This window comes from Jatropha curcas, chromosome 9 (genome assembly GCF_041381405.1).
Source record: "Jatropha curcas cultivar XTBG-Jc1 chromosome 9, XTBG_Jcur_1.0, whole genome shotgun sequence".
NCBI lineage: Eukaryota > Viridiplantae > Streptophyta > Magnoliopsida > Malpighiales > Euphorbiaceae > Jatropha > Jatropha curcas.
In genome coordinates, this window is record NC_143159.1 from 61684 (window position 1) to 82754 (window position 21071).

At 34.5% G+C, this 21071-nt stretch overlaps 4 protein-coding genes across 11 annotated transcripts; 2 read left to right on the top strand and 2 right to left on the bottom strand.

Annotated features, from left to right (window-relative positions):
* Positions 1-783: 783 nt before the first annotated feature.
* STK (K-box region and MADS-box transcription factor family protein) lies at positions 784-6546 on the top strand. 3 transcript variants are annotated; one of them, XM_012218118.4, is made up of 9 exons: positions 784-966; positions 2108-2291; positions 4368-4449; positions 4544-4605; positions 5091-5190; positions 5643-5684; positions 5772-5813; positions 5931-6085; positions 6184-6546. In XM_012218118.4, exons 2-9 carry the CDS (start codon positions 2110-2112, stop codon positions 6185-6187), a joined length of 669 nt encoding a protein of 222 aa, XP_012073508.1. In that variant the 5' UTR covers positions 784-966; positions 2108-2109; the 3' UTR covers positions 6188-6546. The 3 variants fall into 3 exon arrangements, with proteins under 3 accessions (XP_012073508.1, XP_020535401.1, XP_012073507.1); XM_020679742.2 differs by having other exon boundaries at positions 785-966; positions 2104-2291; XM_012218117.4 differs by having other exon boundaries at positions 786-966; positions 2100-2291.
* Positions 6547-6692: 146 nt separating this feature from the next.
* On the bottom strand, positions 6693-10034 carry LOC105635127 (P-loop containing nucleoside triphosphate hydrolases superfamily protein). Of its 2 annotated transcripts, none has more exons than XM_012218119.4 (6): positions 9877-10034; positions 8960-9209; positions 8581-8858; positions 7856-8020; positions 7642-7776; positions 6693-7095 (listed from the first exon to the last, which is right to left on the bottom strand). In XM_012218119.4, exons 2-6 carry the CDS (start codon positions 9192-9194, stop codon positions 6886-6888), a joined length of 1023 nt encoding a protein of 340 aa, XP_012073509.1. In that variant the 5' UTR covers positions 9195-9209; positions 9877-10034; the 3' UTR covers positions 6693-6885. The 2 variants fall into 2 exon arrangements, with proteins under 2 accessions (XP_012073509.1, XP_020535400.1); XM_020679741.3 differs by lacking the exon at positions 9877-10034 and adding an exon at positions 9725-9858.
* A 207-nt stretch (positions 10035-10241) lies between these two features.
* Positions 10242-16032, top strand: LOC105635129 (regulator of nonsense transcripts UPF3). Of its 5 annotated transcripts, none has more exons than XM_089725852.1 (13): positions 10242-10606; positions 10748-10831; positions 10932-11038; positions 11410-11505; positions 11693-11791; positions 11940-12019; positions 12632-12730; positions 13275-13398; positions 13567-13667; positions 13835-14318; positions 14757-14878; positions 14966-15017; positions 15476-16032. In XM_089725852.1, the coding sequence occupies exons 2-12, from the start codon at positions 10803-10805 to the stop codon at positions 15011-15013; spliced, it is 1389 nt and encodes a 462-aa protein (XP_089581978.1). In that variant the 5' UTR covers positions 10242-10606; positions 10748-10802; the 3' UTR covers positions 15014-15017; positions 15476-16032. The 5 variants fall into 5 exon arrangements, 4 of the variants coding, with proteins under 4 accessions (XP_089581978.1, XP_037497185.1, XP_037497184.1 ...); XR_005178940.1 differs by lacking the exon at positions 10748-10831 and adding an exon at positions 15182-15252 and having other exon boundaries at positions 10243-10606; XM_037641257.1 differs by lacking the exon at positions 10748-10831 and having other exon boundaries at positions 10243-10606; positions 15182-16032.
* A 576-nt stretch (positions 16033-16608) lies between these two features.
* Positions 16609-20569, bottom strand: LOC105635130 (putative methylesterase 14, chloroplastic). Its single transcript, XM_012218124.4, has 5 exons — positions 19817-20569; positions 19044-19283; positions 18806-18949; positions 17488-17622; positions 16609-17128 (listed from the first exon to the last, which is right to left on the bottom strand). Exons 1-5 carry the CDS (start codon positions 20063-20065, stop codon positions 16856-16858), a joined length of 1041 nt encoding a protein of 346 aa, XP_012073514.1. The 5' UTR covers positions 20066-20569; the 3' UTR covers positions 16609-16855.
* Positions 20570-21071: the final 502 nt, after the last annotated feature.

Genomic DNA, 21071 nt, shown 5'->3' on the forward strand with positions numbered 1-21071 from the left:
TTGTTACAACCACAATTACAAAATATTTTTCTACCCAACACCCTCAAAACACCCCAAATATTTTATACTCCAAGGGATTCCAAAAGACTCCCTAATATAAAACACATTCAAGTGTTTTTAGTGTATTTTGGTGTGTATGAAAACCTAAACATTGCTTCCATTTTATAGCCAAATCACTACCTTCACTTTGCTTATCTCCCCGATGTGGGATTAAACAAAAACTAATTTTTTTTTATATTTTTTTTCTTTTGTTTTCAACAACGGCGGCTAACAATGCTTACCGTTTACCATACCACATAGCAGTAAAATGACTGTGTGTTCTTCTTCCCCCACCACCCCCCCCCCCCCCCCAACCAACACACACAACCCCCCTTTCTCCCCCTCGGTATTTTAATTTTAAATCTTAAGTATATCCCAGCAGTGCAGATATACGTGTACAGCACCAAACCCTAATCCACCAAACTGTAATTTCAAATGCAAATATATATTGCATTTTTTGCTCACATAGAGTCGGATCAAATATCTTAGTACCAATATTATTAATTAGATGACAGTACCATATTTAAAAAAGTCTTGAAGGGCATCATAGTCAAACAAAAAAAAGGTAATTAAGGAGGTGTGAAACAAAAATTGCAGTATATGGTGCGAATTTGCACCTGCAAAGCTGTTTATTTTAGCTAAAACAACAACTTCATGTATGAACTTTCGGCAAAACAACAACGCCAAGGTCCCTTTCCTAGATCAGACTCTCTCTCTCTCTCCCTCTCTCGAAGAAAAGAAAAAGAAAACTAAAGTAAGAAAACTATCTTCTTTCTTTTCTTTCCTTGTTTCTCTGCCTATAGATAGACAAAGAAAGAAAGCCCTATAAATAGGGTAGAGAGAGTGAAGTTTAAGCACTTCGGCTTCTTTGGGATTCTAAATTTTCCGAAAGCTGAAGTGGCCGGAGAGTGACCAAATTAAACCCAGGTCTGTGTTCTCTTTCATCTAAAAATACCACTGTTTGCTTTCTTGTATAAATAAGCAATAAATTTTTATTTTTGAATTGTTTAATGCGGAACAGAATCTTCTTCTTTACCCTAGATGAACATGTCTTCCCCTATCTGTGTTTTCTCTTCATTTTTGTCAGTACTCATCCCCTAAATTTGCTTGATATAACATTATTCCTTTTCGATCTTCTTTTCCCAGCTCCCAGAAATTTGTGTGTTCTTCTTTTCCTTTTGCACCTGGGTGACTTGATGGGCTTTCTCTACTTTTCAAACTTTCTTCAGCTCATTTTCTTGTCTTTTGTTTTCCCCTTTTATTTGTCCGTCAGGGTTATAATTCTACCCGAAAAAGAAATACTAGTTACTGTTTTAGAAAGAGAGTATATATATATTTTTTAAAGAGTCGAGTTTGATCTTTGAGATTTTTCAGGCTATACCATTTAGCCTGCGGAGTCACCTTTGGGCTGATCTGTCGAGTTGATTTATCATATATATGTAAACGAGGATGAAAATACGTAGCCAAACATGGTCAAGAAGAAAGACATAAAAAGAGAGACAGATGACAGAAAATGGGTCATGCACCCATTAATAGTACCAGAATTGCTGCCAAAATCTTGTCCAACTTATGGTAGATTCTGATCTGAATTCTCTCAGATGATGTGTACCCATTTTGCTTGTTATCATTCTTCATATCCATCGATGTCTTCTGGGTGGCTTACATCCATCTCCCCCACGTTTCTTTTCAACTTAACCTATTCTTCAAGATCTCTTCTTTCTTTCATTATAATTATTATTTGCACCTTTTTTTTTTTGACAAAAATACCGTGGCTTTCAATATTCATTTTTAATACAGATCTGCTTTCATTTCATCTCGTCCTGAAAATCATGGTTTTTTGGGGTACTTTTATTGCTAAATAGTTTCTACTTTCTACAACACAAGAAAAGAAAAATAAAAAACAACGAAAATATTTTGCTTCATGATCCCCGAGACAGTTGTCTTTGACAGGCACGGGATAAATATAAAAATGTCTTTGCAGAAAGATAAAGTCCATCAACAAGAATAATTCAATCTGTTGTTTTTGAAATATGTAAGTTAATACAAAGTGATGATCTAAGGTAGGCAGGCATGGGAAGAGGAAAGATCGAGATCAAGAGGATAGAGAACACAACGAATCGTCAAGTGACCTTTTGCAAGAGGAGAAATGGACTGTTGAAGAAAGCTTATGAATTGTCAGTCCTTTGCGATGCTGAGGTTGCCCTCATTGTCTTCTCCAGCCGTGGCCGCCTCTATGAGTACTCGAACAACAAGTAATTAAATTACCTAATATTTATTTTAAGTTTATTTTTAAGATCTTTATACATAAAAATAGAATCTTTATGCCTCTTTAATTAATTTGAAGACAGAGAACTAATTACTACATAAAGTAGCAATCCATGTGATGTGTGAGTTTAGATTTTGACCAGATAATAATTAATTAATAATGTAAACGCAAAATTTCAAGAGAAGCACCCACTAGCTGCAGTTGATTGATATATATGTTTTGTTTTCCTTTTAAGCGTTGTAATCTTAGGAAAATCCATATGATATAACATATATATAGTACAGTGTAAAGTGTTGGCCCTTGATTATTCTGCTAGCTACTACTCTTCCGTTTTCATCGCAAAAATGGTCGGCTTTTCTTTCCTGTTTTAGCTCTAAATCTTTCAGTTTGTCCTTTCCAATGGACCTGAAGTTCTACTTGCAGACAAACTAATAAGGCACTCCATCCCTTTTCTGGCTAGGGTTTCTAAATATTGCTACTATGATTGGCGCGTGAATGCAACCGCTTCGAATTTGAATGGAAATACCCTTCTTCTATCACATCTTAAAATTTACTAATGGCCCTGTGATTATTCCGTTTTGATCTGCCTTTTCATTTTTTTTTAAAATTGCTTTCCTTTCCCTCCTATATGCTTTAACTTCAAATCAAGTTACGAGTGAACCCAAACAGTTAATATAGGAGATATATGTATAGATTTCCAAGTAATTAGCTGTAAATTATTAACGTACATATGTATCATTTCAATTTGAATTTTCTAGCAGGCGACATCTATATATAAATATATCGATCATCTCTTTATTTGCCTCAGCTGCTTCAGTCCCAGTCTCGTTCACAATTGATAAGATAATAATAAAGTGAAATCTATTGATATCTCTCATCTTTTCCTCTTTCTCATTGTCTATAAATCTAAGTTTCTCTATTCTCCTGTTTCCGTTTTCAGCTTTCAAAGTTATTTCACTTTCTCTAACCAAATCTACAACTTCACTTCTCTTCACCCTAAGAAGATTGCTACCTACGTTCTTTCTGCTTTCTCTTCTTGTGAATGATCAGACCATTAATGAAGAAAGTGGAGTAGTACAGAGGTGCTTTCTGCTAGCTAGGGTTTCTCCATTTTAGTGACAGCAACTCAGGTAGGATACCTTTTTTCATTTTCAAGGCCCCCTTAAGAGCGGAGCTGCGTGTGGGTTGACTTCTGTTGGAGAAATTCTTAATGGACTACCCTTACAAAATTTCCTTCTTTTTTTCAAACAAAAAAAAAAAAAAAAAAAAAAAAAAAAAAATCCACAAATCAGAATGAAAGTCATTGCACATACAAAAAGAATTATAATGAAATATCAATATCAGGCATTAGGTATTTTACCATTAGGATTTGAGATTTAGGATTTAAATAATGCGTAAATATTTTCTTAAGTTCTAAATATGTAAATATTTAACTAGTCCAAATAATTGATTTCATTAAAATACATATTTAAGGTTTCAAATTCATGAATCCATCGTAATAGAAGAATTCTTAAACTTAAGTTTCTCTTGATTATATCAGTTTTTATCAATTTTATGAGTACGTATCAAATTAGTGAGATAATTTATATAGAATATATTATTATTAGTTTAAAATTATTATTTGTAATAAAATTTATATTCGGAGTATTATTATATTCTGGGAAATTGGTGAAGATACCATAAAATTAAACAATTCAATCGAAAAAAGAGAGAAAAAAAAAAAGCAAATTCAACCCTGAAAAAATGAAATTTTATGACAAATTAATAACTATTAAAAAAAAAAGGAGTACTTTTAACTTAATTGAAATTAAAAGAAATATTTTTCTTTCTCGTGAATTCCATGATTTTTACAATGTATTGTCTTTAATTTAATTCAGAAAGTATGCATATTTAAGATTAAAGTGAAATATTTATTATTTGTCCTCAATGCAGTGAGCTAACAAAAACCTTTATTTGATAATAATATTTGGATAAAATATTCCATGAGCATTATATTTTATATAGTAGAATCTTAAGAGAATTAGATGCTAAAGTTCTAAATGTGAATTTGTGTTGAATGCAGTATAAAATCAACTATCGAGAGATACAAAAAGGCTTGTTCAGATAGCACAAATGCAAGCTCTATTACAGAAATTAATGCTCAGGTAATCTTTTATTGTTAACAAAATGCATTCACAAATACCTTAATATGAACTGATGAGTAAGCTTTTTCTTTACTATATGGTGGCTCCAATATAGTATTATCAACAAGAATCAGCAAAGCTGCGGCAACAAATCCAAATGCTACAGAATTCAAACAGGTAGTCTCTTCTATTCTCGGCAGTCACATTTCTCTTTCTTGGACATGTAATAAATATAGAGAGAGCTTTGCCTTATATCTTCATTTTGTTCTTTTAGCACTTTAATTTGATTATTGTGAGAAAATGAAATTTCCTTTCTCCTTTTCTTTTAGAGTGGTATAAAGCACTGATTATAACCACGCTTCCTAACTAAAATGAAACAGCAATTATTCACATATTTCTTGAATATGAAGTTATAGTTGAATATAACAGTGAAGAAAAAGCCACCTTTATAGATAGATATATATATATATATATATATAGCAAGATTAATGCTTCTGGTTTTTGGTAACTATAGGCGACATGAATATCGATTATGATTATTTCACACACTTGATGATATTTTCTTCTTTAGTTTTATTGTACGTAAGTATATATGTTTAGATAAATATAATGCTTGAAGGGGAAGCACATGCCAAAAGCTTAATTTCATTACTTCTTTGTAGGCATCTAATGGGTGACTCCTTGAGTTCCCTAACAGTGAAGGAGCTAAAGCAGCTGGAGAATAGGCTTGAACGAGGCATTACTAGAATCAGATCAAAGAAGGTAAGCATCAATTCATTTATGTAGTTGAGATAAAGGCTACTTACTCACATCCACACCAATATTGTCTACATTCCTTCGGGATTTTATTTAATCTCCATATACTATTTATCGCGCAAATCATCGCATGCAGCTGCGTTTTCAATTTTCCTTCATGTTAGCAAGTAAATTAATTAAAAAAATTTGATGATTTTAGAAATTTGAAGGTTAGATCAAGGACAAAGTTAGTAAGTGTTGTTGGTTTGTGATTGAATCGTCTTATTTTAGAGACCACGTGTGAGATTTTTGGAGTCTTTTATAGCCAACAGATTTAATAGATGTTCAATAGCTAACTACCACTATACAAATACCATTTTTCATGCAATGCAAGGTATTGCAATAGCCAATAGACATATAATGTACATTATATATTATATACCTTGTTTAATTTTTCTGTTGCTTATCGTGTACGACAGCATGAATTGTTGCTGGCTGAAATTGAATACTTGCAGAAAAGGGTAATTTCTGTCTTGCTCTAATTTTTCCTTTTTTGTTTTTACACGCAACTCTTTTATGTCTTTAAACTTGCTTATTATAATTGTTAGGAGATTGAGCTCGAAAATGAAAGTGTTTGTCTTCGAACCAAGGTAATATATATATATAGGAAACTAAATTCCAATCTGTATTGATATAGTAACCTTTCTATTTTCTAATGAAGAACCACATACTTTCTGTTCAATAAAAAATAAAATAAAAAACTTCAGATAGCAGAAATTGAGAGGCTTCAGCAAGCAAACATGGTAACTGGGGCAGAGCTGAATGCAATTCAGGCACTAACCTCTCGCAATTTCTTTGGTCCGCATATGATTGAGGATGGAACTGCCTACTCTCATCCCGACAAGAAGATTCTCCATCTTGGGTATGCATCTTCTTTGTCTATTCACTACGTTCTGTCCAATATATAAATTGTGTATAAATATTGAAACATTAATCATTGTCGATTGCATATTCATGCAGGTAATCACTAGTAATGTCAAGTGGGCCATGTTGGATTGTTATGTATTTTGTAATTCGAAGAATAAAGATACCAAAACTCTAGTATCTCTACGTGATGTGTGTCCCAATTAAAACTGGAGCTAGTGTTCGTGTATAGTTCCTGCATGCTACCGCTTGCCTATGGAACTTACCGTGTCCTCTACCAGATTGAAGACGTGAACATGGCTATGTCCCTTATAACCAGCGTAATCACTGGTTCGCTAGCTGTCCAAGATCAGTGATTATGCTAGTTTTCTAAAATGTTTGTTTGTTTGTTTGGTGTGAGTGATTTCTCTCTTATAACTATATAAATTGAAGTAACGTACTAACTCATACCTTTTAATATTCTGGATGGATATCATTGACTCGTGTTATTTTACTAGTCCAATACTCCAGCAACAACTAAGTCTTAGTACAAATTAGTTTGAATCGACTATATAAATCTTTTGCTATATCTGCCTGAATCCATAATAGCAAGAAAAGGCAAAACGTAAAAATATGCACATGTTGGAATATTAATCCTTCAGCCAAATCATGGTAAATATTTACAAGAGATTTAAATCAAATGATCCAATCTCAATCTTTCGTAGCAATAGTTCGATAATCCAAATACGAAAGCTAGACAAAACACACTTAAACATTTTCATCACGCAAAATAAAAATAATAATATTGAGCATACTGCATCACAGAATGTTGCATCGACTTTCAGCCTGCCTACGGAGTTCCTCAGTCTCCTTTTGAGCTCTTTCTAAATTCTCTCTAAGCCGGCGAATTTCATCATTTGATTTCATTTGAGCTAATTGTGCAATCTCTTCTGCTTTTAGTCGGGCAGCTTGCTCCTCTGCCAACTGCTGCTCAAGCCTATTTGTTGTCTCTCTAAGTTTTGACTCAACCTACAAGCAACATGGAATCCAATTTAGTCAATGAAGTAGCAACATCTGGACCAACAGTATCATGTTGTGACAGAAATAAAGCTGACAAGATTATCTTTATGTTATCAGTCTAAACACCAGGGAATTAAGATAAATTTAGGGCTAAAAACTAATTGAAAAATGGCAAGTGCAAATATAATTTACAAGAAACACTACCATTGTCCATCCAAAACTTAAGTTGTAAATCATACGTACACACAGACCAATAATAGTGATGCAAGGTACACCGACAAAAAGCAGGAACACAACTCTATTGTATTTCTTAAGCATCTTCCCTCACATGACACATGCTTCTGAACTGAACAGTTCACAGAATCCAAAAAATAAGGTTCTCCAATAGAATTTCAGTCTTATTAAAAAAAAAAACTGAAAATGATACACTGGCACTAGCTACCATGTCATTTATAACATTTGGATATTCTTAGGATGATAAAGATTTCAAAATATTTTCAAAAACAAACACAATCCAACAGGAAAAGTCATGAACACAACAAAATCATGGAATACCATCTCAGTTATTCGTTTCAGCTGTTCTTCATATGACTTGTGCATCTGCTCCTTTAGCTCCAATATTTCTCGTTTAGTATATCCTTCCAGGGAATCAACCTCTTCTTGTTGATCACGAAGTTTCATCGCTCCTTTCTGTCAAATCAATTAAGTCACCATTGACAATTTTACTCTGGAATGAAATAAAATTAGCAAATGTCACAGGTATGCTCACCTTCAACTCGACAAATATCTCATCTGTATATGGCTGTCCACCATTTTGTGCCATGACCATATTTACAAGGAAAAGAAGCTGTTGAACCTGTTCAGCTCTCTTAAGTTCATCTTTGGTTTTGTTATCAAAAAGCACTAGTCTATTCTTGCAGAGATTAAGAATTTCCTGCACAGATATTACAACTGATTGAGATACTAATGTTGAGAGTGTTTAACTTCCTCGTAATTTTCAGCCCATAAAACATAAACTAATTGTACAAACAAATAGCTAGGTACTCATCACATGATATCCTACCAAACTCATTTTCCAGTAGTGAGATTTACAAATTTTATGAGTTCAAAATAGTACGATCTGTGAATAGTTATGCATTCAAATGAAAGGTTCCACATAGTTCCTCTTCAAGAAACTATCTGTAAGATCTGCAAATAGCTATGCATTCAAATGGAAGGGTTACATATAGACACTCTTCAGCACAAAATATCTATAATCAATCCATGATGTGCATGTAGGAAGATAGATTTCCAATAAATTTTCTACTATTTCAATGCATGTATTCTGTCTTAATTTTTCTTAGCCTAGAATCCTTGTCCTCAAGAATTCTCCTTCATAGTTCCAACTTCTGGTTTAATCACTTACTAGTTTCATCAATTAGAATAATATCATATATAAATAAATTTAACTATAAAAATGGCAAATCAACTATATTGCTACAATTCAGAAATCACCTTTAAAGGCTGAGGACATTCACGACCTAGATAATCTTGTAATGTCTCATCGTTATCTTCAAGCTCATCTCCTCCAGTGAAGACTACAATCATGTAATCAAATATCTTGCTTCCAAACAAAGTCTGCAAGCTCCGAAGTGCAGATTCCTCTTCCTGTGAGAAGCGTGTTCGAACTGAGAATACAACCAGGACTGCATGGATCCCATCCTTTGCCATGTTAATACATTTGACAATTTCTTTGCCAACAAAATCAGATTCAGCAGAAAAATCGAATAGTCCTGCAATTATAATCTGTCAGTTCCTATGCATCGCTGAGATAACAATAAGAAAAAGACTAATGGGTGCTGTAAAACACAAATCCATCTCATCCAGTTCATACCAGGAGTGTCGATGACATTGATAATCTGACCATCTGACATCACAGTTCGCTGTAATTCGCAAGTACTAGTAACACCAGATGAACTAGCCCTTGATTTGAAGGCCTTCCTTCCAAGGATACTGTTGCCTGTTGCACTCTTGCCATTCCCTGTACGCCCAACTAAAACCACTGTGCGAACCCCATTGGATGGTGAAGTAAGCTCCCAGTCATCATCTAGTGCACTTCCACCCATCATGCCAGATCAGGTAACCTGCAAAGTGAAATATCTAAGACACCTTTGGGCGAAGGAATGTCACAGGTCCAGTCAAAAAGTATCTTTAAACAATAAAATGTTAGCCCTATATAAAATCAGGCTTGGTTCCAAGTCGAATCTCCATTTTAACCGTAAGTTACACATGTTATAATCAAAAAGACACAGACCACAAAGCTTCACTCCATCAAGAATCAAGTATTCACATTGAACAGAAAATTTATAAGAAGAGATAATCAGGGCAGACACATGATAACTTTCAACAGGACGGAATAAAAAACCAGTCATCAAAGCACAGTGATCTTATAAAATAGGATGCCGCTAAAATTCACCAGATGATTCCATCTTGTTCGTAGTCATTGAAAAAATGTATTCTTTAATAACTCAATCAAAATCAGATAAGAAAGCAGATAGAGATTTCGAATTACATGCTCTCAAGCAAGACCTAGTTTCAAATAAATCGACAACGCTAATTCTACTAAGAGATTCAAAAGTTAAGCCTTTTGGTTTTCTACCTTCCATACAACAACAAAACAGAGACGAACAAAATTAAGATATCAAAAAGAGAATCCAAGCGTCTGTCGATTGAAGTGATCAACAAGAAATGCATAATAAATTATTGCTTTTCGAAAAAAATAAAATGCAGTGATGATCATAAGATTCTTACTTGGGATGACAAATTTGTGGGAGTCGGAGATGGAGAAGGGATAAAGACTAAAGAGGCTGAGTTAAAGACAAATTGAACCAGGAAATTTCTTATTGGACTGGACTACTGCTTGACCTCTTGTCGTGCACTGGAGTATAGCCGAATTGAACCCTCCGCAGTATCTATTTACTTCAACCGAAGCAAATCTGAACCGTTGAGAGCCTCGAAGTGCTTTGTGATATCCAAGCCAACCGCCTAGATTTACCCGGTTTAAAGTCCCAAGTTTAGAACCGCGCACTCTCAAGCCCAACTCATTTTAAACACCGACTTCATCTTCTACTTTTTCAAAAAATAAAAAAATATAAAAAATAATTTTTAAAAAATTGGAGCACTTGAAACCTGAAAGATTATCATTTTGGAGAACAATAAAAAGTTGTTAATAAAATTTCAAATTGCTGGCCTTGGAGAATAAGTTGGAGAAATTAAGAATCCAGTCCAAGTAACAGACAGAAAGGAAGGGGAACGAAGGTATGTGCTTTGGACGTTGAAAGTGCGCACCGAAAGAAGACGCGGCAGTTGAACTAGAGGAGACAGATTGAATGATAATGAAAAAGAAAGAGCCTTCTGAAAGGACCAGAGTGGTTATAAGGCATTTGCCTCCTTCTCTCTCCCAATTTCATCTCTTCTCCCAATTCGATCATCTTTTCTCTCAACGCTACAATTGGTTCTGCTTTCGCCCTGCAAAGTTCAGGTTCCTTTTGTTTCATTATCAAATCACGCCTGTTATTTTCTCTTTACCGTCTTGGGTTCTTGTCTAATTCATTTGATCCTTTTTTTTTTTTTTTTTTTTTTTGAGATTTGGAGTTTGATTCTTTGATTACCCATGGTCTAGTTAATCCGTTAGAGCTGATTATTTGAGTTCGATTTGCCTCATTTTACCAGTCTATATGGTTGGCTGGTTGGGAATTGGATCAATGTAAATAATTAAGGTTGACGATGTTTCGGCATTAGTATTTTTTACGGATTCTACACAAGACTTAAATTTTATTATGAATTTTCTGAAAAACTCCTTGCAGTCAGAAGCATCAAAGATATTCTCGAGCCTACATAGACTTCAAGAACCCAGGAGATGTTTTGGAGTTCGCAGATATCTTCCATGGTCATATATTTTACAATGAGAGGGGTACTTAAAAACTTTGTGGCTGATCTCTCATTCTATGCTTTACCAAGTAAACAAACTACTGTGAGGTTCACCTGGTTTTACAGTATGGAAGCAATGGTTCCTATAACAAGCAAAATAATTGTTACATGCGACTATATTGATGATTAAGATGTTATTTTAGTCGTGGTTCTTCTTTCATTGTTTTTTCCCTTGGGAAATTAATTTTGTGATTGAAATAATTTATATTGAACGCCAAAGGTTATTTATTGAAAAAAAGGAAAATGCATCTTATATTAGAATGTTGGATTTTGTGACATTGATCCTTTACTTATTGTTACTTTGAACATCAATTGAAGCTTAAAAACCTGAAAATTTTTTTGCTATCACTGAAGGTTCTCAGTTCAAGGCCATAGTTGAATATGCTCCTTCTCAGCGTGTTCCTAAAACTTGTACATTAAAGGATGATCGTGATGGGACCATTTATAAAGGTATTATTTCCTTTCATTTCTTGCTTGCTTCTATTCCTCTTGCTCTTTTCTTTCTTGAGAAAAGGAACTGGTAAACTTTTTGAACCATTATTAGATCTATTATATGGGAATTTTGTATATTATTATTGATTCTCTCGTATTGCTACCATTAACTTGCATGTTACTAATGATTCCTTCTTGAAACTAGATCCTGATTATCTGGAATTCCTCAAACTTATTGCAAAACCAGTTGAGAATCTTCATAGTGCTGAACCTCAGTTGGAAAGAAAAGAAGCAGAACAATCCGGTGTGTCCATATGTTCACTTGCCCGTCATATTATAATGCATCATGTCATTTAGTATTTTTATACTGGGGATTTGTTTTCTCAGGAAAAATATTCCTTTTAGTTCTATCTCATAAATAAATTTATTTATTCCACATGACATTTTTTCAGCTTCTGCGAAAGAATCTCCTGTTACGACACCCCTGATGGAATATGTTCGTCAGAAACGAGCTGCTAAGGATGAAAATCAGGTGTGTTGCATTCTGATTTCTCCTTTACTATGCAAAACCAATTGGCCAGTTTTAGGCCCAACACCCTCAACTTTTAAGTCTTTGCATTTTTTTGCATTGCTTTACATTTTCCAATTCCCTACACAAGGGAGATAAATGGAATGCATAATTTTCAGTTTAATACGTTGATACCAAGTTGTTAGGTTAGGTTCCACACTCATCAATGATATGGATTAATTCTGAGGTGCAGTTCCTAACTCTTAAGTGTGTTGTTTGGTGAGAAAGTAAATGAGAGAGTAGGAAAACCTTAGAGAAATTGTTGAAATTGGAACACGGATATTAAAGGAATTTTGCGCGCCCTTGCATATACATCAGAGTATTTTGGTACAACTTTAGTCCCTAGGTTCTACAGAAGTTGTCAACTGAAGAATAACTGATTGCTGACAACTTCTGTAAATGTTTTTTATCAATTCAATTACTCTTGCTGATTTAAAACTATAACAAGGAGAATGAGTAATCTCTGAAGTTTGGTGAGGTAATCATCTCAATTATAACATCATATTTTATGTTCATGTCAACTTTGTTTTCCAATATGATAAATAATTTGATTTTGAAATTTCTGATTTATGACAGGATGCATCAGCTGGTCTCAAGGATAACAGAAAAGCTAGGTCAGCATCTGTGAACAAGCCTGGATCAAGTGCTACTAGAAAAGGTGCTCAAAAGAAAAAGGTGCCTCCAGAATCATGTTTTTGGTATTCCTTTGAGTAAAATTGATAGTGCAGAACTTTAATGTGCTTTGGAAATTATAGCATAGCAGTTGTGCACTGGATTTTCTTTCATGATTTTGTGTTTTGCTTGATTTGATATGAGGTCACTCGTCTTTAACATTAAACAGGTAAATCATTTATTCAAGGAAAATTTAAAGCAGGTAGTTCTTATGCAAGTTGTTCATAGTTTCACAATAGTAAGCCCACTTCTTTCTTGACAAATGGATTGGAAAATTTTCATGGTGTATAAGATTGTTATCTTTTCCCTTGTTTGGGCATATCATGTTGTTATTAACTTTTTTCTTTGCTAAGAAGTGCTCTCTCTCTCTCTCTCTCTCTCTATGTATATATATATAGACACACACAAACTGAAATTCAGACAGCGGTTTGAGCAATAGTTCATCCAGATGGTTAATTCTTGTTTATCTTGCATTTATCAGCAAAATTTCCATTGCATGCCAGCTTGGGGAATGTTGTTATCTTCTTATTTCCTATTTGATTAACAGCATAATCTGAAGGGCAGTGCAAAGAATTCAAACCACAAGAGCAAATCAACTATCCTTGCGGCACCTAATCAAGGAGATCAACCTGCTAATCAATATGGAAAAGAAATATCAGGAATTCAATCTGGTATGCGTTTAGGCTTGTTGTAGTCATGGAATTTTGTTTGCTAATATTCGTGTGTTTATTTATGTTCATGTTGACTATATCAGATGTCATGCAATCATCATTAGCCACATGAAATTTGGGAATATATTAAAGGATCTCTTTTGTGTGTTTATGTTTTCCATAATGCAGTCTCCAGTGTTGGTGGTCATGTTTCAATATCTACTTTGACTGGAGATTCTGGAAAGAAAAGAATCCCGCTTCTCAAAGGGAAAGAATATGAAATTTCTGCTGTAAGTTATGTTTACCTTCTGCTTTCCCGTTGCTTCTTCATTGATGTTGTCCATTATCTGCCATGCTACAGAGATTTTTATGTGCACACTTAAACACATAGAATATATAGTTCTATTAGACTTAAAAAATATTTTGTCTTTTCTGATTCAACCAGTGATACATTTAGGTGTCTGGAGGTATGTTGCACAAGCCTGGAAATCCGGCTGTTGCCATTTCTCATAAACAAAACCAGAGGTTTAAAACTAATGAAAGACTGGTAAAGGGCATCCTCTTAAACAAGGAAGCGCATAAAAATCAACCTTTGGCTGGCATACAGCCCTGGCTCAAATTTCAAAATTCAAGTTTGAAGAATGACAAGCGATCACCTTGGCCTATCGACAAACTAGCGGGTTCTAATGGTCATCTTCCTAATATTGAACCAATTGCGTCTACTTCTAATGATGATGTAAAACAGACTTCAGATGGCAAGTTCTTGACAAGAGGCAGGCATAGTTTAGCCTCTTCTACTGAAAAACAAGAGAAAAGTACAAGAAATAACAACAGACCAGATAATGGAGTGTGGACTCCTCTTGGTCATTCTGACGTTCAATGTGATAATGACCAATTTACAAATACTATGTTGCAACAAAAGCATTCGGATTCTGTTGAAGGTATTATATGTAATTCTGTCTGCAGTATAATATTGTGCTGCGCGAAATATGGATATATGGATGCAGCTGTTTACTATTCTTTAGTGGAAACATGTGAACTCAGTTTATATATCTCTGATTTTCTAATTACTAGAGGAGAAAAGAAAAATGACATGCATTTTCAGTAGGCTCAGCATTCCATTTTTGAATGTTATGGCTGGTGTTCCATTAGACCTAGTTTCTCATACAATGCACAGGCACACCATTTAGTAGAAAATCTTTGTAAATAATTTAAATCATGCTGTTCCCCCTTCCCCCCCTTTTTGTGTGTGCGGGCTGGCAGCAGTCATGGTGTAGCTGACAGCTTCTAGAAGTGTGAAATTGTTTCTTGACCATTATTTAATGGTTATGAGTTGCTCATATGATTCTAACAATTTCATTTGAGTTTTACTTATCCAGGATCCCACAAACGTTTTGGACATCATGTGGCAGTCCATAAACTGAAGGATAACAGCTCCTTGATTGCATCTGAGTGGAAATACACAAGAAGAGGAGGAGCTAGTAGCTATGCTGTTCATGAGGTCTACGAATATTTATGTTAAGCATCATGAATCATGTTACTCTTGTACTTTTTGTCAATTTGTTGAACTGTGTCTATGTATTTGCAGAAACAAGTGTGGGTTCAGAAATCAACTTCTGGTTCGTGGACTAACTAAGTTGGTAAGCTTATAGCTTTTAGCCAATTGGACTTGAATTGAGTCGCTTATACACTTTAAGACTCTCACACTTAGTTCCAAATTATAAATATTTTTAGTTAATAATTTACATTAGGTTAGCGGGAGTATCTCAACTGTGTGAGTCGTGGTGTTGTTATTTGATTATAGGTTTTGGATGTGAAACTCCCATCTCAGCTGTCGTCTCACACTCTCTACAAGTGACCTAGTCCGGTGTTTGTGTAAGAAACAGTACTGTGTGCAATCCATAAGATTCATGCCTACATCTTTTGGTCTTTTAAAACCAGGGCCAAAAGCTTCCCTTTGGCAGATTAAACTAGAAAATGATTTCTTTTTCCTCTATTGGCAAATATGGGAAAAAGAAAGCTGCTTGTCTTTTCTCAGTAGTAAGATGTCAGTTCTGGTGGAAAGTCATGTTATGATCTTTTTGTTATTGTACTTCAGATGTTGATGCTGTACAACCCTCTGATTCAGGTGAAGACTCCACTGTGATATTGTTCTTAGATTCTCTTGGTCCACATTCTGTCAATGATAGTGCACTGACATCTTCTCCCGATTGAGCACTGGGTGTCTGTTTTCTTCAGACCGAGTACCCAAATACCTTGTTCTTCATGGTTTGTTATTCTACATGTCAATATTATTATGTTATTACCCATAATGGGAGATCCGTAATCTGATTAACTTAGAAGCGTTTGTAAGATTTGGTAGAGATTATCTAGCAGAGGGATCCATTGAACAGAGCAGATCCAGTGTCAAAATGCACTCGAACTAGCAAAGGACTTTATTTGCACCAGGTTATCAAGAATGTTGATATTCTTCGTGAGGAAAACTCATATCTTATTTAGCTGAATGCATTTGCCTTGGAACTATAGAATATATCCCTTGTATTACATTTGAATTTAAGGATGAAATTGATTCGTCCGATGACCCGTCCTGATAATGCAATAGGTTTTAGCTTGCCAAGGACATGAAAATGAATGAAGATCTTGAGATTGAGTCAATGTTTTCTCTTTCATTTTCTTTTACGAGGAATTTTCTCATTTTATTTTGTGGTCATTTTATTTTGTTTGACCACAAGGACGGTGAAACGTTCAGTCCTGAGATCGGGGTTTTTAGGCTATGTTCGATAACAGTTTTTTAAGTAACAGTTAACATTTGAACCAATCAAAATGTTAACTGCTACTTAAAAAGTTGTTTGTATTTAGAGATTATGATAGCGTTTTGTGAAAAAAAAAAAAATCAACTCATATAACGGTTAGTTTTTAGCTTTTAGTGTTTCATGAAAAGTTATTCAAAATAATTAATAATTAAATACTATTAAAATAATTAATAGCCACCAAAATAATTAATTTTGCTGAACAGATTCACAGTGGATAAACACATATTTGGTAATCAAATCAGAGTACATATTGAGATAAAAAGATTTGTGGTTGCGACACATGCTGTGGAGGCATAAAATAATATTATTGCTAAATTATTCAATGCCAATCAATTATTTTCTCCCTTTCACATTCATTGTAAGTGCACGGCCAGTCTAGAATTTAGCAATAAAAATGCAAATTACTGTGGGAAGCAAGTAACATAAGAAATACAGTAAATATTAAATTAACCAGCATAAAAGAACATAATGAGGTGTGATCCCCTAGGACCTCAACCCATACATTTTAATTCTATACCCACAGTTTGCAGGATGAAGAACTAACTAAAAGTAGGAAAAATTGCCCCGACGTTCCACAATTAATATAGCCTAACATATTTTAAAAGCTATGTATATCAAACTGGAAAAAGACAGATAACTTATCTTAATTCCTCAAAATATGTATTCTATGGAATTTGAGCAATTTCCAGTAAGATTTTGTGCAGCGACTGTGGCTTTGAAAAAAAGGGACAGTGATCACTTCCTTTAATCTTGAAGACTCCTTCTGGTGGATTTTCCCTCACTAACTTTTCTTGGACATCCGGTGAAAGAGCATGATCGTCCAATGTTTGAATGAAGAACCGCCTTCCAGCTCCATAATTTTCAGGGGATAGTGAGAGCTTCTCCATTATAGGACCCAGTGGGATGGGTCTCATACAAACCATGGCCAGAGCAACATCCTGAGGATTACCAAATACTAGTTTGAATTTTACTAGCAATAGTAATAGGACAATGAAGACACTACTGAGCCAAATTCGATCCGAGCCCATACTAGGTAAAGCTTTTCTAGACTCAAACAGTTTACCACTTGGGTCGATACATACCCCATGCATACTTTTATTATAAATTAAAACAAGATCCATTTCCTTAATGTGAGACGACAAAGAGATCATTCAAATTAGTTGGAAGGATCATGGGCCAAGACAGGCGATATCCCACAAAAGTGAAACTGCTTCTAGTTGGAGATTATGTGTAAAATAAAAGGATTACAGAAACTAATAGATTTCAGACAAAGTGATCAGATTGAACTTGAACATACCTTTGTTGATGATTGATTGAAATATAAACCTTTCATTTGCTGTTTCTCGAACATAAATCCTGTAGGAGGCTTGTCTCTACCATCCCCATATATCAAAAACTCTGATTCTTGCATGAAACGTTCAGCAGATCCAAGCTGAAAACACTTCTAGTGAGAACTTAGAGACATAGAATAGCATGAAATAGTATAGAGGGAAAAAAAATGTTGTGATGTTTAATAGCTGAAGTAGTTTAGTCCAAAAGAGAAGCTATTCTACAAATTAGTGGAACACACTCGATGGCCTATGAATAGTTATTTCATTCTTTCTCTATTTTTATTTCACAAACCAAATGGAACCCAAAGTATGTGCAAGCCCAGCCACCAATTAAGTCCAAAATTCTGAAGTTCTGTGAATAATTTTCAGGAAATCTATAAGGAAGGTGACCATATGAGATTTTGGATATTGAGATGCAGGGAGAAGTAGTTAGATAACCCATTATCATATAAGGTCCTAAAAGCTTCAAAAGCGTGTTAAGGGAGGCATCCCAAGTTAACTTTTTCATTTTAGAAAAAGAAAAAATCCTCTACATAAGGTTACTTGAGCAAATTCCTTTAAGAATGTGCCTTCAGTGAAGACCGGGGTTACAGGCTATGCAGCTACTTTCCTAGGAGTGGAGTCATGTCATATACACTAAGGACGCTGTTGAGTATGCAATAATACTGTACTGAAAATAAACTATGTGCGCAAAATTTCAAAGATCAAGACGATGATTTCAAGTAGTTACATTGACTTGTTAGAATTGCACATCCTACTTGTTTTTTAAAGTTAAAACAAAAATTTCAAAATAGTTACTCAGCTGATTCTACTCTAATACGGTAAGAATACAATCCATAATTCACTCATCTTTTGAAAAAACATTGCTACCTTGCAAACTATGATTACTCTAGTGGATAGATTGTCTTAGAAGCACGACAACTTCAGCAACCAACAAGAAACTTCAATGTTGACTTCTTATCAAAATAAAGACCTTAAATTTTCTTTTGACAAAATAAGTTTAAGATGATTCACTGGATGATAACATGGAAGCTCTACCCCACACATTCAATGGAAATATTAGGATTTTGCAATTAACAGCAGAAATTTGCATTATGAATACTAAGATAAGGTATTCTCGATGTAAAAAATCAACTAATTAAATACATACAGAATCTATCAAACTATTTGAGACGCAGTTGACTAAATTCAGATGACATAAAACATTGTAATGGCATGGCATTGTAAGTTTAACTACCATTAACCGGTTTCTATTTGGACTGGCAAGTAAGCATGACAATGTACCTCTTCAGCAAACAAATCAAAAGGCCTCTGACCATCAGACACCATTGTAGCACAGATAAAAATAGCTTTTGAGATCTTGTGTGGAAAATGCTCTAGTGCATATGAGATGCACGCACCTCCACTGCTATGACCAACCAAAATAACCTGCATAAGAACTATGAATCAAGAAATTTTGCAAGGTATAAAGTGGCCGAGTACTTGCATGTTAAGTCACTACGATACCATTTCAATCCCCAACCTTTTCATCCTCAGGAACATTTTCCAAATAATCAATCAAAGGTTTTGAATAATCTGCCAACGTTGCCACAGTGTTTGTATCCGTCAGATCAATACCAGATCCTATTAGGTCTATAGCAGTGGGAACCAACCCTGCTTCTTCTAACAGCGCAATCGTTTTGTACCAACACCAAGCCCCAAACCCTTCTCCATGTATTAGAATAAACTTTTTTAGCTTGATACTTTCCAGAAGGTCCGGCACCTGTAAAGAAGTAGCAACACAAACACAAATTTGCATAACCCCATGAATTAACCTTTATAAACGGGGGGCTTTAAAGGGATTCAGCCGCTTTTCACCAAAAAGGTCGACAATTATGAGAGTGGGATTAGTTACATATGTTGTGTGAATTATCTATTTTAATTAGGAAACAAACCAGAAACATCTGAAAAGAGTTACATATTGGCTCATCTTTAAAACCATAAAGAATTACCTTTTCCAGTTTCCATACTTTTCCTGATGCAACCTTTTTGAAGTGTTTAAAAAAGAAAAAGAGAAAAAAGAATACTTTTCCCTCCTCCATTTTTGTTTTTAAATACACATATATATCACTCTCACGTTGAAACTAGACCATCTTTATATACCTTGTCTTTTAACTTTACACTTGAGCCCATAATTAATCATAAGACAAACTTTCAGTTGCAGAGTACAGATCCAATCATGAAGGAACTAATTTCAGACAGACAAAAAGAAATAAAATAAGTAACATGCATAAAATAAGGTGTCCCAATCAAGACCTGTTTTCCGTTAGAGAAAGGATCAGATAGATTTCGTCTTCGAGAGCTGGTGGAGCCAATCCTCCTGGACATGGATCCATCAAATCTCTGAGACAATTGGTGTTGATGAATTGCCATAGAAAGAGCTTGCCTGTGCAGGAACTCTTCCTCTGCCAACAACTTTCTCTGGGACCTGCCCAACCTCTTGCTTCTCGATCCATGATTATCTTTGGCATCCTTTTTTGTCATGCAAACGAAACGATTCCCCATGATTGTATAAAGCTTTAGCCTTTGGGGGGAATTAGAGATGTAAGATTGAAGAAAAATCAAGAGATCGTCCAAGCAACTGAACCAAGTACCATAGCTTTCTGCAGCAAAGTTGAAGACTTTCAGGGTATTTCTTACTGACTTTTTCCTTCTTTTTTTTTTCTCTTTTTTTTATTTTGTCTTTTGTGAGTTTGAGATTTGTTGGGAGAGAGATTAGGTGAGAATGAAAGAAGAGAGGGATGGAAGAGAAGCTTGTTTGTTATAAATGCAAAAATAATAATAATACTAATACTTAATAATACGAGTGATAGAAAGACTTGAAATTCTGAAAACCGCAAGTCCCCAACTGAATTGAGCTGCTATTTAATGTCTTTCTCTGTTCGCTTGGCTGTTTTCAACGGCAGGAGAGTGGAAACTTTTCCATTAGTGACACCCTTTTCTTTCGTTACCTTTCGCTTTGTTCACGCATGTTTCTGTCAGTGTCACCAGAGCATATCCCTCCTATACTATCAAATTTTATCCTTCAATAGATTTAACAAACTAAAACTCACAATCTTGCCTAAGTAGCTCGCGTGTTTCTAATAACAATATTTTCATCTCAATTAACAATTTAAAAGTTATTTTTAAAATTTTCTCCGATGAATAAATGATTGGTAAGAATTAACAAAATCATGTTTTGCTCAGTGAAAGAAGAACTCAGGTCCTTTAAATATTGAGTGTTCCATCTTGTTAATAGAAAAATCTATATCTTTTCTCTCTTATGAATCAAAAAGAAAGAACCTTTATATATAGATTGAAGTAGCTTGGTCGGACAGGAGAATGTGATTTTTTTTTCTTTTCTTTTTTTTTTTTTTTTTAACTTTTTAGCATCTTTTTCTTTTCTTTACAAAGTAAAAAATGAGATCAGTAAATTAGAAATAACTGGAAAAATTTTAGAAAATAAGCCAGACACGGGGACATTTTTAAATAGAATAATTATCTTAATTTGGAGGAATTCAATTAAGATGCT